This window comes from Acipenser ruthenus, chromosome 10, assembly GCF_902713425.1.
Source record: "Acipenser ruthenus chromosome 10, fAciRut3.2 maternal haplotype, whole genome shotgun sequence".
In the NCBI taxonomy this organism is placed as follows: domain Eukaryota; kingdom Metazoa; phylum Chordata; class Actinopteri; order Acipenseriformes; family Acipenseridae; genus Acipenser; species Acipenser ruthenus.
In genome coordinates this window covers 17,766,906-17,785,868 of record NC_081198.1, presented here as the reverse complement: position 1 = coordinate 17,785,868, position 18,963 = coordinate 17,766,906, and the positions used below count along the sequence as shown (strand labels likewise).

The 18,963-nt window shown below is 39.8% G+C and overlaps 1 protein-coding gene across 1 annotated transcript in view; it reads left to right on the top strand.

Annotated features, from left to right (window-relative positions):
• The window catches only part of LOC117401193 (collagen alpha-1(XXIV) chain-like), a 142,791-nt gene that overhangs the window by 78,933 nt on the left and 44,895 nt on the right, over window positions 1-18,963 (top strand). Inside the window, exons 25-27 of the mRNA XM_034001689.3 lie at window positions 6,531-6,584; window positions 9,672-9,725; window positions 18,792-18,845. Coding sequence (XP_033857580.2) covers window positions 6,531-6,584; window positions 9,672-9,725; window positions 18,792-18,845 — 162 coding nt within the window. The remainder of the gene's footprint in view (window positions 1-6,530; window positions 6,585-9,671; window positions 9,726-18,791; window positions 18,846-18,963) is intronic.

The following is an 18,963-nucleotide window of genomic DNA, read 5'->3' as shown; positions in this document are numbered from 1 at the left end:
ATATTCACTAGTTTTTTGCAGCTAATTTTTGGGGGCTTGTTTAAAGTGTTTCCAGTTCCTCTGTATATTGTGCTGGGACTTTTCTGTGATTATGGAAATTTAGGCCTTCCCACTTTGTCCTGGCATGAAATCAAAGGTAGTCTACTGGTCTAATTAGTCTCGTTTTAACCCATTAAGTGCCATTGTCCTAATTTGAGGCTACTTGAATTTTTTTGAGCATTTTTAACTAACATCTACCTGTTATTTAAGTGTTCTTCTTAACTATATTGTTATGATAACTTACTCTAATTGCAACTGTTAATTCTGCAAATATAGCCCTTGGGGTGCTTTATAATGCCTCAATATAAAATAAGAAACTGAAGCCTAAAACGTATACATTTCTTGTGTCTTCTTACCCACAGTGATGCTAAAGCTCCATTTTGTATTTGCTGAGGTTCATAGCTGGCATGGAATTTGACTTGTCTGATTACGGGCACGTCTATTTTGACTGTCCTCAAAATACGACGCAGCCGTTTGTAGCCAAAGGAAGGATTTACATTTTTTTCTCTGACAATATATTGATTTAGAATGTATCAAATTACATAATTACCGCTTGCGTTTCAGATTTTTTCAAATACATTTATTTGGTACATAATGGGTAAAGCGGTTCACCAAACGAAAAAGCTGCGAATGATGGGTGTTGATGTTTGTTCGCTCACTCACATTCTTCTCTCAAGATTAGATAACACACTAATCAGAGTTAAACTTATATTTGGCATATTATGAATATTTGTTTTCTTTTTTTAAAATGTATTTCACATTCTCAAAGCCAAATGGACACATTTAATTTTAAGTCTCAATGTATGGAGTGGAATTCTTTCTCTGGAGGTCCTAATGTTTATGGTAGGGTCAGGGTGGCTTTCATGTGCCTACATTCATTTACACATGATCCATGTACTCCTCCACAGCACTTGCCCCAATGGCAAATCCAGCTGACATGCTGTACAACCATGTTTAAACTGCACCCTGCAAAACTCACTGAAATAACTGGAACCAAATGATAACATTCAACGGGCAAAATGTTGGACGACCTTTGTAAGTCATTGCAGGTGCTTACGTAATGTTTCCCCTATGAGCCAGAAAGTTACCGCCAAAGATCTTACACAAGATGGTCAACGCCGCTGATTTAACATTTGAACTCCGTGCCTAAGCGGTGCATCATGGGAATCCAAAGAGTTCTGCTAGCGACTTTCCCCCTATCTATATAATGTAAAATCGGCCTCATTTCCTATTGCAAGCCTTCTCTTTTTAAAACAATTGCATTTTTAAACACGATTCACCTGGATTTATTTAGAGACACTCCTCCTTAACACATGTGTTATTATTTCTACGATCAATGTTTTCACCTGGCCTGACAAGAGCTATTTATCGCCTAAGTGCTTGACTGCTCATGCATATTCATGAGCAGTCAAGACTGGGCCGTGGTTTGGTTTGGTTTGGTAGCAGGTAGATTACGCCTATTATTATTATTATTATTATTATTATTATTATTATTATTATTATTATTATTATTATTATTGCAATCACTACTACAAATAGTACTAATGCCTCTGAGGTGTTCTGCATGTAATTGTGGCAACACAGTAAAAAAAAAAAAAAATAGTAATATCTCTCTTTTCAATTTTCCGCGGGATGATCTTTTGTAAATTTTACAACTCCTGAGTTCAGCTTTTTATTTACATACAGTAGATGCTGATTGGTAGCCATCAAAAAGCTGTCTCTATCTGAAAGTTGTCAATAAGCAAAAAAACAGGATTGGTTCTATTGAAGCGGCATCTATTGTATAAATTATATATCTGTTTTTAATGTTTATTTTTATTATTATTTTTATTATTATTTTATTTCTTAGCACTGTACGAACTGTACGAATTGACAGAATGTCTGATGATTTGAATTCTGATAAATATAAATTGTTTCGGACAAAACAGAGCAATACATAAAATTAAAAATAACATGGATACTAAAGTTGCAAGTATGCCTTATTATTAAAAATGTAGTGTCCATTATTAAAAATGCATTGTCTATTTATTGTCTGTATCTATTAATTAATAGCAACTGCTTCATTTAAAAAATGTATTCCTACGGGCTGCCGAGTGGCGCATCCAGTAAAGGCGCTCCACGTGGAGTGCATGATGCGCTCTATAGTTTGGACGTCACGAGTTCGAGTCCAGGCTATTCCTTTGCCGACTGAGGATGGGAGCTCCCAGGGGGCGGCGCACAATTGGCCGAGCGTCGCCAGGGGGGAGGGAGGGTTAGGTCGGCCAGAGTGTCCTCGGCTCACCGTGCACCAGCGACCACTGTAGTCTGTCCGGGCGCCTGCGGGCTTGCCTGTAAGCTGCCCGAGCTGCATTGTCCTCCGACGCTGTAGCTCTGAGGCGGCTAGATGGTGAGTCCGCAGTGTGAAAAAAAAAAGCGGTCGGCTTGACGGCACACGCTTCGGAGGACAGCGTGTGCTCGTCTTCGCCACTCCCGAGTCAGCGCAGGAGTGGTAGCGGTGAGCTGAACCTAAAAATAATTGGCCATTTCCAAATTGGGGAAAAATAATAAAAAATAATTGGCAACGACTAAATTTTTATTAAAAAAAAAGAAAAAAAATTGTATTCCTTTAAAAAGCTTGTCATAGGTTGAAGTCTGTTTCATATCCTTTCTCCTTATATTTATTGTTTACACAATATTAAAAGTGTCTATTAAAAATATGTCTATTATTACAAATATTGTGTATTAGTGTAATGTGTACTTATTAATTAAAGCAACTGCTTCATTTAAAAATATGTAAATTTACGTTTTGTTTAAATTATGATCTTGTATTTATATTCTTAGCTCAGTTCTCAGTTACAGTTGAAATTCATGACTGAAGTTTTGAATACTCTAACAATAGCAGTTCTTAATGTATTTTATGTATGTTTTACTGATATCCTCTTAAACTTTATATTTGATTTACGGATATCAAAAGATCATCCCGTGGAAAAATGAAAAGGGAGATATTACAATTTTTTTCAATATTGCCACAACCTCCGAGGCATTATACTGTAGTACTAGTTGTTGTCTATCCTTATCAACCAAACCACGCCCCAGTCTTGACTGCTCATGAATATGCATGACGGTGGTAATTCCTTCCTGCACTTCGGTGATAAAGAGCTCTTGTCAGGCCAGGTGAAAACATTGATTATAGAAATAATAACACATATGTGTTAAGGAGGGGTGTCTCTAAATAAATCTAGGTGAATCATGTTTAACCATACTATTGTTTTATAAAGAGAAGCCTTAGAATAGGAAATGATGCAGATTTTACATTATATAGATAGGGTAAAAGTCACTACCGGAACTCTTCAGATTCCCATGATGCACCGCTTCAACAGGGACGGAAGAAAAGGCAGAGTTCACTATCTTGTGTATATAGAAGATCTTTGGTACAGCTCTCCATAGCATATGGTTCTCATTTACTAATAAGAAGGTACATGAGAAAGTATAGCACATGTACAGCTTCTATATACTTTGTAGGGAAGTATGAAGCTCCTTTTCTTTGTGTAAGCTTCATCTTATGACCTGTTCGTCAACACCTTTATGAACCCAAGAAAACATAATTCAAATCAACAGCCTACAATCTGCAACCCAGAAAAACTGTCACCCTAATAAACAATAATTCTCAAAAACCATTTGCCTTAAGGGACAACTTGGTATGGGAGTCAACGTAAATGAGCCCCTCCCCATAAATGTGTAATTTCTTAATATTAAATCAGTTAATTCAGGGATTATTTTATCTGCCGGGGTCTTTACTTTCCTTTTCAATAGACTATGCTTTGATGCGGATTCATTTCAAACCCTGTTTATCATGAGTTCTTTTCAACCAGTTTTTTAGATATAACCTTGACCTGGAGCATTTGAAACTAATTCCGGTAAGCATCTTATTCTGCTCAAGTGTCCCACGCTGGATAGACCCACACTTGTGATATAAAAATAAATAAATGTGTTTTTGTTTAATAACTTGAGTTCAGAGAAAAAAAGGTTAGTATCTTTGAAATTAGTGGAAAGATATATTGTATTATGGAAAAATATACAAAATAAAATGTTATCTTAATATGAGAGAAAAAAATACTAAATTGTAAAGAATGTAAAATGATATTCAGCCAAATAAGTACATTTTTAATCATTTCCATTGGTTTGCAAGCTGGTGTTACGAGGGGGTTGATTTCATCAAGATATACCCTGCCCTGATAAGCCACAACTTGATTTTTTACTACACTTAACAGTGCTGTCTTAAGAACATAAGAAAGTTTACAAACGAGAGGAGGCCATTCAGCCCATCTTGCTTGTTTGGTTGTTTAGTAGCTTATTGATCCCAGGATCTCATCAAGCAGCTTCTTGAAGGATCCCAGGGTGTCAACTTCAACAACATTACTGGGGAGTTGGTTCCAGACCCTCACAATTCTCTGTGTAAAAAAGTGCCTCCTATTTTCTTTTCTGAATGCCCCTTTATCTAATCTCCATTTGAGATCCCAGGTCCTTGTTTCTTTTTTCAGGTTGAAAAAGTCCCCTGGGTCGACATTGTCAATACCTTTTAGAATTTTGAATGCTTAAATCAGATCACCGCGTAGTCTTCTTTGTTCAAGACTGAATAGATTCAATTATTTTAGCCTGTCTGCATACGACATACCTTTTAAACCCGGGATAATTCTGGTCGCTCTTCTTTGCACTCTTTCTAGAGCAGCAATATCCTTTTTGTAATGAGGTGACCAGAACTGAACACAATATTCTAGATGAGGTCTTACTAATGCATTGTAAAGTTTTAACATTACTTCCCTTGATTTAAATTCAATGCTTTTCACAATATATCCGAACAACTTGTTGGCCTTTTTTTATAGCTTGCCCACATTGTCTAGATGAAGACATTTCTGAGTCAACATAAACTCCTAGGTCTTTTTCATAGATTCCTTCTTCAGTCTCCCATATGATATTTATAATGCACATTTTTATTGCCTGCGTCCTATTTTTGTGTCATCTGCAAATTTAACAAGTTTGCTTACTATACCAGAATCTAAATCATTAATGTAGATTAGGAGTAGCAGAGGACCTAATACTGATTCCTGTGGTACACCACTGGTTACCTCGCTCCATTTTGAGGTTTCTCCTCTAATCAGTACTTTCTGTTTTCTACATGTTACCCACTCCCTAATCCATGTGCATTCATTTCCTTGAATCCCTACTGCGGTCAGTTTGAAAATTAATCTTTTATGCAGGACTTTGTCAAAAGCTTTCTTTCTTATATTAACCATCTACCCTTGGTTATCCTAAAAACACTACTCCAAAAAATAAGTGACTGATTCTTATGGGGTATAGGGTGGTCACATCAGCCTGCTGGTCTTCATGTTAATATAAACATGACCCTAACTAAGTGAAACCTTTTAACCTCCAGCTTTGTGTCCTCCAATGTGGTTCTTTTCCCCAATTGAACAGAACAATACTGACTTATTATTTCTTAACTGCTTTAAAAGTGCAGTCATTTTTAATGCTAATTGTGTCCCTTGATGGGCTGCTTTCAAATGGTCATGTTTTTGACTATAACAGCTGTACTATATATTGTAAGTATTGTACTGCATATTTTCTAACATATGACAGTTGTAAGATATTTCCATTACCTGCAAATGTCTTGTATTCATCTTAAACTTTATTCAGAACACACACAAGGGTTTTATTATTGACCTACTGCACACACATAAGTTAAATAGGTTATTAATATAGAGCTTTAAGCCTGTATTGCATACAGTTAACACATTGAAAAGTACACTATGACAGTAGAGATTACTTTATTTCATGCATATCAGTCCAGGAACAGGGAAAACTGTTCCCAGTGGTCAGAAGGTGTAGCTTGCATATGTCTGAATGTTCTGTTGCAGAGCATTTTTACATACAGTATGCAAACTACAGTTTCATGGCTTGGCTTGGCATCAAACCATTGGTATTTTCCAGACATGGTTTCTGGAAATAATTATGGTCCATAATTGCGCTGTTTTATACATTTCCCAAGAATTTGTCATACTGTGTTTTTGTTGTTCCTGGTTCTTTTCTTATAAAAGCCAGGTGAAAATCAGTAAAGAAACCAGCCGTGTTTCATGCTCATGGTAAAACCAATGCAAATTGCAGTTGATGTCATCGTTGTGAATAGCACTAGAGATGGGCATTTACTGTCATTTAACAAATACTGCCAGGGGAATATTGACAGCAGGGGAAAATAAGCATAAAACAATATACAATGTGACATGACATGACACATATTGGCAATTTACTATTGTATACTATGTTACTATTGTATACTGTCCAGATGCTTGACTGTAGACCTCCCAGTTTGATATTGTTTGGGGTTTTGAGCATGATACAATACAGAACAACATGACGGCATTGCAAAATAACCCCAATGGAAATCTGTAACTCTTCCTCAATGCCTTGAGGTTAAACAGTCAGAAATCTATGTTTCTTCTGTCCTTCACTTTCAGGGGCCTGTTGGTTTAATCGGATCTCCTGGTCTAATTGGAGTGCCTGGTGAAAAGGTAATGATGTTTGCTTTACACTTTCTAAGCCAATTAGCTTGTCAGGAACGATCGTTTCAGTGTTATACTTTGTTTATGTCATTTAAACTGGTACAGAAGTGACTTCTGTATCTGTTGATCTTTAGAAGGGAAATCATTTTTTTGAGAAAATATAGAATTGACTGGTATTTTTATTAATGTATATATTTTTAAACACTATTAGAAACTATACAATTTGAAAATGTGTACCCCACCCCAACCCATCAAGCAGAAGTCTGGATCAACACTTTTTAGCAACCCGTGGACCGTAATGATTTCTTCTGATATCACAGATAGTGTTGACGTTCTTTGCAGAAATATTTATGGAGGGTTAAAAAATAAAGTTTCAAACTTAAACAGTTTTGGGGAAAATACACACGAAAACACATGAAAATAAAACCTGCAGAAAAATATGACCATACAGACATGCTCAAATTTGTTGGTACCCTTACAGCTCATTGAAATAATGCTTCATTCCTCCTGAAAAGTGATGAAATTAAAAGCTATTTTATCATGTATACTTGCATGCCTTTGGTATGTCATAGAATAAAGCAAAGAAGCTGTGAAAAGAGATGAATTATTGCTTATTCTACAAAGATATTCTAAAATGGCCTGGACACATTTGTTGGTACCCCTTAGAAAAGATAATAAATAATTGGATTATAGTGATATTTCAAACTAATTAGTTTCTTTAATTAGTATCACACATGTCTCCAATCTTGTAATCAGTCATTCAGCCTATTTAAATGGAGAAAAGTAGTCACTGTGCTGTTTGGTATCATTGTGTGCACCACACTGAACATGGACCAGAGAAAGCAAAGGAGAGAGTTGTCTGAGGAGATCAGAAAGAAAATAATAGACAAGCATGGTAAAGGTAAAGGCTACAAGACCATCTCCAAGCAGCTTGATGTTCCTGTGACAACAGTTGCAAATATTATTAAGAAGTTTAAGGTCCATGGAACTGTAGCCAACCTCCCTGGGCGCGGCCACAAGAGGAAAATCGACCCCAGAGTGAACAGAAGGATAGTGCGAATGGTAGAAAAAGAACCAAGGATAACTGCCAAAAAGATACAAGCTGAACTCCAAGGTGAAGGTACGTCAGTTTCTGATCGCACCATCCGTCGCTTTATGAGCGAAAGTGGGCTTCATGGAAGGACTCCAGTTTTGTAAGAAAAACATAAAAAAGCCAGACTGGAATTTGCTAAAATGCATATTGACAAGCCACAATCCTTCTGGGAGAATGTCCTTTGGACAGATGAGTCAAAACTGGAGCTTTTTGGCAAGTCACATCAGCTCTATGTTCACAGACGAAAAAATGAAGCTTTCAAAGAAAAGAACACCATACCTACAGTGAAACATGGAGGAGGCTCGGTTATGTTTTGAGGCTGCTTTGCTGCACCTGGCACAGGGTGCCTTGAATCTGTGCAGGGCACAATGAAATCTCAAGACTATCATGGCATTCTGGAGCGAAACGTACTGCCCAGTGTCAGAAAGCTCTGTCTCAGTCGCAGGTCATGGGTCCTCCAACAGGATAATGACCCAAAACACACAGCTAAAAGCACCCAAGAATGGATAAGAACAAAACATTGGACTATTCTGAAATGGCCTTCTATGAGTCCTGATCTGAATCCTATCGAACATCTATGGAAAGAGCTGAAACTCGCAGTCTGGAGAAGGCACCCATCAAACCTGAGACAGCTGGAGCAGTTTGCTCAGGAAGAGTGGGCCAAACTACCTGTTAACAGGTGCAGAAGTCTCACTTGAGAGCTACAGAAAACGTTTGATTGCAGTGATTGCCTCTAAAGGTTGTGCAACAAAATATTAGGTTAGCGGTCCCATCATTTTTGTCCATGCCATTTTCATTTGTTTTCTTATTTACAATATTATGTTGAATAAAAAATCAAAAGCAAAGTCTGATTTCTATTAAATATGGAATAAACAATGGTGGATGCCAATTACTTTTGTCAGTTTCAAGTTATTTCAGAGAAAATTGTGCATTCTTTGTTTTTTGTGGAGGGGTACCAACAAATTTGAGCACGTCTGTACATGTGTATGTCAGGCCAGGAGTACAAGTTTCAAAACCTGTACACCTTGTGGTAGAATGACTCAATGGAAAGAAAGTGAAGTTAATGAATTCACCCTTGTTGAAGAGAATGTGCCCCAAAGCCTCCAAACAATCATTCTAAAGATTGGTATTTATTAGGAGCATGTCTGACATTGATTTAGAGAAAAGGTACCTTCACAATTTTTCCCACAATAAGGAGGATGAAGAAGTCACTGTTGACAGAGGTATCAGCAGATATCACTCCCCCACACACACACATACCAATGTATTTAGGAAGTGCTTGTTTAAACTTAAAAAACAGATGCGGCTGTACAGTACCTCAAGCCACACTGCACGTTAATCTGTCAGCACATAGAGTCAACACACCAGCTGATACATTCCATTTCGATTTTATATATCTATATATAGACGTATTGAATCTATGTGATTTAATTTATCTATATATAGACGTATTGAATCTATGTGATGACAGATTAATGCCCAATTTGAATGTTACCTCACTACTATAACCCGTACTGGACCAAGAAAACTGAAGTTCAAGGGTATCTGTTCCCTCTGTCTAGCAAATTGCCTCCCCGGTGAACTTCAGCAGTGGATTTACCAAGCTACTGAACCTTGGAAGACAGAGTTCAGACACTAGTCTCCACCTAGTCTCCCTGGGCGCCTTACAAATAGGGGGTGCTATGGTGAACCTCCTTCCATAGCCCGCTGGAGCATGAACATATTTTAATAATGAAGATGCTAGACAGACAGGCTACTGCCTAACTCAAATCAGCTATGTTCCATTATACCCAGAAGCACATGCAATTGATAAAATCTGACGCAAATTCTGCTAGACTCGAATATCAAAGCTGACATTTTTGTAAACTGTAAATAGGCATTACATCATAACATAAATAAATATAATGCTTTTGGAGTCAAACATAGAGCAAAGATTAATTACTGAAGAAGCTCAGGTCCGAGGTGCAACAATTCTAAATTATGAAAACCGTTTTCTTTTATAGGGAGACCGAGGTCCCACAGGTCCTTTGGGCCCACCCGGAGAAAAAGGATCCATGGTAAGGAGTCAATCATACTGTATATAAATGGCAGTGTTTGGAGTGTTCCAGCATCCAGCTGACTGCTTGTCTTAAAGAGGTAGTCCACTTAAGATCCTGCTGTTGTAACACTGGCTCCTGGGATGTGGAGGGTTTCAAAGGGGCTCTCTTTGTCCGTCTGTTTTGCTGGAACAAGAATAAATGCTTGTTGAATCACTCAAACCCTGGCAGATGCAACGAAAGAAGCCTTTGCTTGTTCTTTGGCCTCTATTGGACTACAGCCATTCCACAGCCATTGTAATCTTTTGGTGAAGTTTGTGTGTGTTTTGTATGTTACAACCTGTTGACTGACTGATGGGATCTCTTTATTTCAATATCTGACATCCGCTACTGTCTTTGTTAATCCAGTTTGAAGCAGAGCAAAACCTGTTTGGCAAAGGAACGTAAAAAAACATTTTGAAAAACAACAAGATGTGAGGCATTCCCTTCTCCTTGACGACCCTGCTGGTATTCGAGATAAGATTTGGCCGGAATCCATTTGTTTTAGCTCTGTCAAAATAATGATCTGCAAATATTTTGGAAATGCCCTCAAACCCCTTTCCAGATTGGAGTGATTATACAATAAAGCCTCATCAAAGTATTTTATAACAAGAAGTTTTTCAGATCTGATTATACCTGTAGCACTTTGTCACTTACTCCGGAAAAAGAGGATCTTTTGAGAAGTTAGCACTGGTGGAGTTCTGCTATTATTATTATTATTTATTTCTTAGTAGACACCTTTACCCAGGGCGACTTACAGTTGTATACAAAAAATACACATCAAGAATTACAGTACAATTAAGAGCAAGATACAAAATCCTATATCCTGTATAAACATTCCACATTCCAAATCTTTAGGTCAACCCAAGATCAGAAATATTAACCACCCAGCTGCCCATTTATTTAGGCAATTCCCATGGTAAAAATTGGCTTTTTTTGGATATTTTTCATTCTCAGCACTCAAATAAGCAATTTGGACAGTTTTCAAAAATGTTTTGCCTTATTTTTAAAAATACACACTTTTTATTGTTATTATGAAAAACAGAAATATATTATTTCAATAGAATTTAAATAACAAAATAACAATAATTGTAGCAATATAAATCACAAAATAACATACTTTTTGTTTTACAATGGTAGCATCATATAAGTACTGTATATATATATTTTGCAGTCATATCATTTTTTAGAAATTATTTTTTGTGTTATAGATTTCAAAGCAGAAGCCCTTCAAACTCTCCTCAATGCTAACGTCTATCTAGTAGAGTGATTCTCAAACTTTTTTGTTAGCAGACCACCTGAATTGTTTTTTGATCTTGGCTGACCACGCAATAAACAGTATAGCTGACTGAAAAATAAGCACATAAAAATATCAGTATAATACTAAGAATAATGATTGGCATTTTTAAATGCTTGGTCATTAACAAGGCTAACGTTGAGGATTATGTCAGTTCTGTTTATGGAGCGATTGAGACCAGCACAGAGGCTTCATTCATTTAAATTAATTACAATAAATGGAAACGTTGAAAACCTCCAGTTTAATGTTTACAACAAATATAACCTTGTTTGAGGGACTATTTTGTCTACAAAGCAGAAGGATATATAATAAAATAAATACACTTGTTCTTTTTTTATTGTATCCATTTTATAAGCGGGATAACACTCCAGTAGTAGTAAGTTAATGCAACACAGCGCACGCCCTGTCGTGTGTTATCCCTTACTTTACAAGCTGCTGTGTTGAGTGCACGTGAGCGCAATATACGAAAACTCCCTAGTAAAGAATACATTTTAGACACTCCAGAACTATATATGACAGAGAGTTTAACTTGGAGATATTCTCCATGAATGCATTATCTGAGGTCTCAAGTTTTGGGTTTGCAATGGGATCTATAAACTATGCTGCCTCTTCCTTTCCGTAATTATGTAACCTTTGCACGGACCACCTGAAGAGAGCCGGCGGACCACAGATTGAGAACTACTGATCTAGTACATATACATCAGAAAACTGGCATGATGTACAGGGTGATTAGAAAGTAAGTTTACCACACAAAGCACCATGTCATTGATTTGGTAAACTTACTTTCTATCTTCCAGTTTCGGGTACTAGTGTGTATCGCTGTTATATGCGTTATTATCTGTCACGTGTAGGTACTTCATCAGCAGAATAAATCGGTTCCTTACAACCCCTTGTAACATCAACAAAGAAATAAATGCCCTCATCTCATTCTCTGTAATAGGCATCCATTTTTTTCACGCAAATGTGACTGTCCCATTTTGTACTGCTCATCTATGGATGGGCCGGTCTGTCAAGCACATTTCTTAGGGACTGCTGCCATCTGCCAGTGAAAAAACAAAACTGCAAACTGTAGTACCATATATGCTGCTTATTGATTTAGTGTAGCACGTCAAAAAGACATGTTAAACTTTGCAGATGCACATTAACCCCTGCATGCTATTCTCATGGGAGTGACAAATGTGGACTTGCTTGCGCTCCACGTTGAGATTGTGGGATAAGCAGCTGAGTGGTTAAGCCAACTTTAGCTTCTGTTAATAAACAGCATCCTGTTCAGCTATTTACGCACATACAGAATACAAAATAATTCCTGTAAATCTTACCTGATATGATTCACTCTCATTTTGTATCACGTTATTGTTAATGTGATCAATGTAGTGATCGCTCCTTCCAGATACAGTATTTTAACACCACACTTACGCCTTGTTCCAGCATTCTAGCTGAAGTGGTCCAATGTAAAACTTAGAAACAGTGAAAACACATCAATCATTAAAATTTAATGAATGCATATAGAATTACTGAAATCATTTTGTTAGTTATTTTGATGTGATTTAGATTTGAAAAATAGACCACAGATTCCCATGTTGCATTAATATATCCTAGTTAAATTGTTGCATTGTTACAAACCACTGTAAATGTCTTAGAGCACAGTGTAATAGGCATACCGACTCTCTGAGTAGAGCAGACTCTTCTGTTCCTACAGAACATGCATTTCCATTAGCTGATAATATGCTCACAAAACAAAACAAAGATGATATTTTAGTATGCAGTCCGGAACATTTATTTGTGCAGGAGGCCCTGAGAACAGCAACAACAGACTGAACTGCTGGCTAAGTCAGTCTTCATTACCAGGGAATATCTCACCCAGACTGGAAGGAGTCCCACAGTCTCATCCACTCTCCAATCCATCGAACAGCATAAAGACGTCTGTGGCTTTGGTTCTGTGCCCCCTCTTGGCTGATGCATGCATAAACACTGTGAAAGGCTGACTTTTGGTAACTTAAATAATACAGCTGTTTTCTGTTGGCAAACCAAGGACTGATTGAAAAAAAAAAAATACTAGTCAGCTATAACTCAGTTATAAAGTGCATTTGACAGATCCTTAAAATACCAGTGTTATTTTTAATGACCTTTATTAGTCCAGTCAGTCGTTTAAACATAGACGGCAGCCCAAATGTGGGAATAAAGACTTATGTTAAACAGAACATTGATCAAACTGGAAAACTAAAGGCAAACGTAATAAATTAGAAGTGCTACTGTTACGTGTTTGTCACGTTCTGTAGGGGGCAACAGGGCACTCCGGAGAAGACAGTAACTGAAGCCCATCATTTGTACCATAACATTAAACTCAAGAGTAGCGGAAGCTATGAAGAGATGTGTCATTTCTTGAGGTAGCAATTCACATGAGGTAATTTGAGTAATCATCAGAGCTCAAGCAAGAATTCAAGGGCTTCACAAGTCAATTTGCAGCTTTTTCTCACCCCTAACCCAATTTCTTCGCTTGTGGAATTTCACTGGCGTATGAGTATTTTGTTTTTCCAGACAGTGTTCTTCAATTTGAAGACGACCACCAAAACATTACGTATGGAATATGCCTGCCTATTGGTAGGTATTCACTGAGCTCTCTATACCAGAGCTGCCGATAGGCCCCTTCCTGGATGACATCCTTGGTCCTTGGCTACAAAAAATATTTTAATAAAACACAGCAGTTCCCAAATGGTTCAACTTATATTGGCACATTACAATAACATAATTTAATTTACTAAAGCATATTGTTCAACAACGTCTTGCACATCTGACAGTTGTAAAGTTATAAAAAATATATATTTCTGTACACCGATTTTATCTCAGTATTATCTCTAGAACACGTTTGACAGACAAAGCAACAAAGCACAAAAGTCTACAACAGTTTGCTGTTACTATATATTACATGTTTACTGCATAACTACTCCATGAAAAGTGTGATGTGAATGTGCTGTTGCATACGGGGGTATGTTTGCATTCAGCATCTGAGTGACATGTTTAGTGTGTGAGCCACCAGTAATTTAGGGAGTTGACAGAGACAGAGTTCATCAAACGTGTTCTTGTTATTAAATACAACTGTTGTGTTCAATACCGGACTTGCGTCTTTTATTTAAAGAACTGTACACATTGGGGGGCATGTATTAAAATGGGTGTACGTCTGGGCGGATATAGGATTCGGATTCGGTTCACCGAATCCTTAGTATTCGGCCGAATCTGAACCCTGCTCAAAAAGTGGGTATTCGGGCCGAATCCAAAACCAAATCCTGGATTTGGTGCATCCCTAGTTAAAACCATCATTCCACGGAAGCCATTTCTCTTTTTGCCTCTCAAGACGGTAAGGTAAGACCTCTGTCTTGGTATCTGAGCGTTTTTTGAAAAAGAGCTTTGAGTCTACTGCAGTTCCCTTGCCTTTCAGGCTGAAAGCTGGCTTGTCGCTTTCACGGAATCAGTGACTCCTGTTTCAGCCTTTTTCGTCTATCTTTCATCAGCAACCTGCGCTCGCTCGCGTTGCAGGCTGCTGCTTTCTATCTGTGGTAGTGAGTCAACTGCCTGTGCAGTATTGATTTAAAAGAGTGAGTGGTGTTGTCTTTTTTCCAGTCTTCACTTGTGTGGGAGCATGTCTTCCAACGGGGCTAGGCTTTGCCTTACCCCCCACTGTTGAGTGACTCTGCTGGCTGCTGTTAGCAGTTTAAATATATACAAAATACATCTGCAGTGCACACGTGGTACTCCCGCTTGCCTGTGTTGTGCTACAGCTAGGCGAAAAAAAACAGAAACAAAAAAACAACAGCAGGCCTTGTCTTCCACGGGGCTGTATTTCTACTAGCCCTGCAGTAGAGTAGACTGCACCGGCTGCCTGGCCCGCACACCTCGGTGAGTTGGGCCTTCAAAAAAAAAAGTGTTTTTTTTTAAAAATCGAACAACAACAACAGCAGTGTGTTTCCCACTATTATTGTTTGTATTGTTTATTGTACTCCGTCCACAGATTTGCTCGCTGCGGTTTCGGCCTGGTATACGCTGTCCCCTGGTATACGCTACGTGCTGACCAGGTGTGTGACTACACGCGGTTAGGATAGGCACCGCTGCTTCAGCTGCCCCCCGGTGCTTCGGTACCTTGGTGCACGCTCAGCCAGCAATGCTTGGTGCAGGCGGTGCCTGATGCACTCGATGCTCGGTGCGCACGGTGCCTAACTGCCTCTGAGTGCTGTGCCCCAACCTCAGCCGCCCCAGCAGGGGCCCTGAAGGCTTGCAGCCTCAGACCCATCTTTTCGCTGCAATACTGGCGTGCTTGCACCTCGGACACCTGGGTGCTCACTACCCTGCACAGTGGTTATGCGCTGCGAGGAGTCACACACACATCCATGTCGGACCCTCTTCGGGTCTTGGTACTCCAGAAGGAAGTGGCCGCCTTGCTGTGCAAGCGAGCCATTCATCTCGTAGACCCCACCTGCTGCGGGAGAGGGGTTCTACTTGAGATATTTTCTGGTACCCAAGAGGGACGACGGCTTTCGCCCCATCCTAGACCTGAGATTCCTCAACAAGTTCTTGAAGGAGAGGAGGTTCCAAATGCTGACTCACCATCACATTGTCCAGTCAGTCCGGCAACTGGTTTACCACTGTGGACTTACGTATTTTCACGTTCCCATTCGTCCGGAGCACAGGAAGTATCTCCGCTTCGCATTTCATGGAAGCGTTTCTGAGTTCTTCGTGCTGCCGTTCGGCCTCTCCGTAGCTACTTGTACGTTTTCAAAGTGTGTGGATGCTACCCTGGCACCCTTGCGGCTGCAGGGGATCCAGTGGTACCCAGAAGGTCCCCGGTTCAAATCCCACCTCAACCACTGACTCACTGACCCTGAGCAAGTCACTTAACCTCCTTGTGCTCTGTCTTTCGGGTGAGATGTAATTGTAAGTGACTCTGCAGCTGATGCATAGTTCACACACCCTAGTCTCTGTAAGTCGCCTTGGATAAAGGCGTCTGCTAAATAAACAAATAATAATAATAATAATCAGAGTACTAAACTATCTCGACAACTGGCTGATTTGCGCTAAGTGACGAGAGGGAGCAGTGGCCCACACGGCGATTGTGACACAGCATCTGGTGAGGCTGGACTTTACCATCAACGATGCGAAGAGTCGGCTTATACCGGTGCAGTGCACGACGTACTTGGGGATCCGGCTGGACTGCAGTACGATGCACGCATACCTGTCGGACGGCAGAGTAGCAGCTATTCAGGGTTGCCTCTCTCTGTTCCAACAGGGATCAAAGGTCCCCTTGGTGCGGTTCCAAAAACCGTTGGGTCTGATGGCCACAGCCATATCAGCCATCGTGCTGGGTCTATTACACATGCGCCCGCTCCTAGCGTCACTCCGTTTCATTTACACCCCAATCGTGACAGACACCGTCGGCTCACGTGTCTCACACGTGCTCTGTGGCCCTGCGATGGTGGAGGATGCCCTCTCACTTGCACGAGGGCGTGAGGATGGGAGTGGTGTTATCTCGCCAAGTGGGCAACGGCCGACGTATCTTCCAGGAGTGGTGAACTGGGCAGCGGATCTCCTGTCGAGGGAGGGTGCACATCTATTAGAGTGTACTGGAGGCTCTCACAAAGGCCCCTGTATGCGTATTTTGGTCAGTGGCAGCACGGTGTCACAGTGTACAAACCCTGCTTTCCTCCCCAAGACGAGGTGGAATTGGAGTCTTTCCATCCACTTTAGGAGGATAGGAGATAGAATTTCCTCTGCCCGGTGCGGGCATTGAGATGCTACGTGGATATAACAAGAGCTCTACATCATACTGAGCAGCTCTTTGTCTGTCACGGTATATGCACCCTAGGACAGCCCCACTCAAAGCAGTGACTGTCGCATTGGATTGCGGACACCGTCTCTGCGGCGTATGACAGTGCTGCCTTACCCCCACTTGGGAGAGTAGCTGCTCACTCCACTAGAGGGTTGGCTACATCTTGGGCCGTCTTCAGAGGGGCCTCACTGTCCGATATATGTACGGCGGCTAGCTGGGCTACGCCACATACATTCTACAGGTTCTACCGCTTGAATTTGGTAGATCTTTCCTTACCTTCAATAGGCACGAGGGTCCTTGAGGTTGCACGCTTGCACCGCTAACCTAGGGTTAAGCGGTTCTGATGCGTCCCTCATATGCTGCCGTTCCTTCTCCCTCGCGACGGCTCTGGTATACATTTCCCATACCTAATGTTTTGGTGGTTGTCCTCGAATTGAAAGGGAACTGGTTCCCTGAAAGAGAAGACGACCACCAACCGCGAGGTCGCATCGGTTGCCCTCATGGGTTCGATGCAAAAAGAGAAATGGCATCCGCAGTATGACTGTTTTAATCCCTCGGTAGGCGGTACAGAGGGCGTCATCCCAGTAAGGGACCTATCGGCAGCTCTGGTATAGAGAGATCAGAAAATACCTACCAATAGGCAGGCATATCCTGTATGTAATGTTGTTGTTGGTGGTTGTCTTCTCTTTCAGGGAATCATGGTTACGGTAAGTAACCTAACATTTGTTTACCTTGCAGAACCAATTCCAAGTGCAATGTTCATTCCATTTCAAATCTGTAAATCTCTGCATTGTTATATAAATTGCCGGCATACATTTTAAGTTGTCAGTACTCAATCACAACTTGTAGTTAATGTAAGCATTCCAATGCTCTGAGTCATTGAAAGAGCTATTGGCATTCTGAAGGAGTAATTCAGATGTTTAAATGGAAAAGACCCACGGGCATTCATAGCTTGTGGTTACAAAATGTAACACTATGTTCTGTTTAAAATATTAAGGGGTAGATGTAGTAAAGTGTTGCGCCTGTCGCAATAGTTGCAAACCAGTTGCAAGCGAGTCGGAAGTCTAGGGTGAAATGTACTAAACATGCGCAATGCTGTTAGCGACTTTTTAGGGAATGATGAATATGTAATTATGGACATTCCTGCATAAATTCGCAAAAAGGGAGCAGTGATAGTGCAAATGAGGGTTCACAACTATTATAATGAGATGTACTAAAGCTGCCAACAACTGCGACACCTACAATTGCATCAATTTGTTAAGAACTTTCGAAAGCACATTTTAAACAGTTGCAAAAGTATTAAAATAGGTAAAATGAAGATGGAACAGAATGCATTGTACAGATGACGTTTACATTTAACAAAAACAATGTTATTTTGATTCTTGCACCCTTGCATGTATAGACGTTATCCTTCGGACACCCTCTGCTGCAGCAAACTACAATTCAGCTCCCGCTATTTATTTGAACAATGTTGCACGACTCTCGCAATGTATGCTAGAGATCTCGCTAAGAATACGCAACAAATATTTAAATTAGTATATTGCGACTCTTTTCATTAACGTATTTTCTCTGTATACTTTGCGAATTGTCACAACGAAAATGCAAATTGCGGTATGTTTGCGCTCATCTTAATACATCTAACCCTAAGCATTCACAGTTTTATATATTTTGTCATGATTTTAACATGCTTTAATACAGGGTAGCACAAGGCTGTCCAATGAAGCCATGTATGTATTCAAGGCTCTTAATGTCTTTGAAAAGACAACAAGGCTAATCGCAAATCTTTTGTGGAAGCTGGTACAGTATGGCTCTTTAAGAACCCCTGGTCATCGGCATGGCTGTGCTTTACTGTGTTTTACTACAATCGCATTTGCTTTTCTACCTTCTGGTATATTTAACACTGTTTATAAACTCATTTTTGCTTCTTGTTTAGGGGTACCCAGGTCCTCCAGGAGGTTCAGGAGGAGTTGGTCCACAAGGGTTACCTGTAAGTGAATTTCTTTAAAGTTATAGCTAGTGCATTTTAATAAAGAAGCCATGAACTATTCCATTTAAAGGACTCCTTAAACACTGTTTTTGGCCTGACAGTTTTTTCTGTGTTTCCT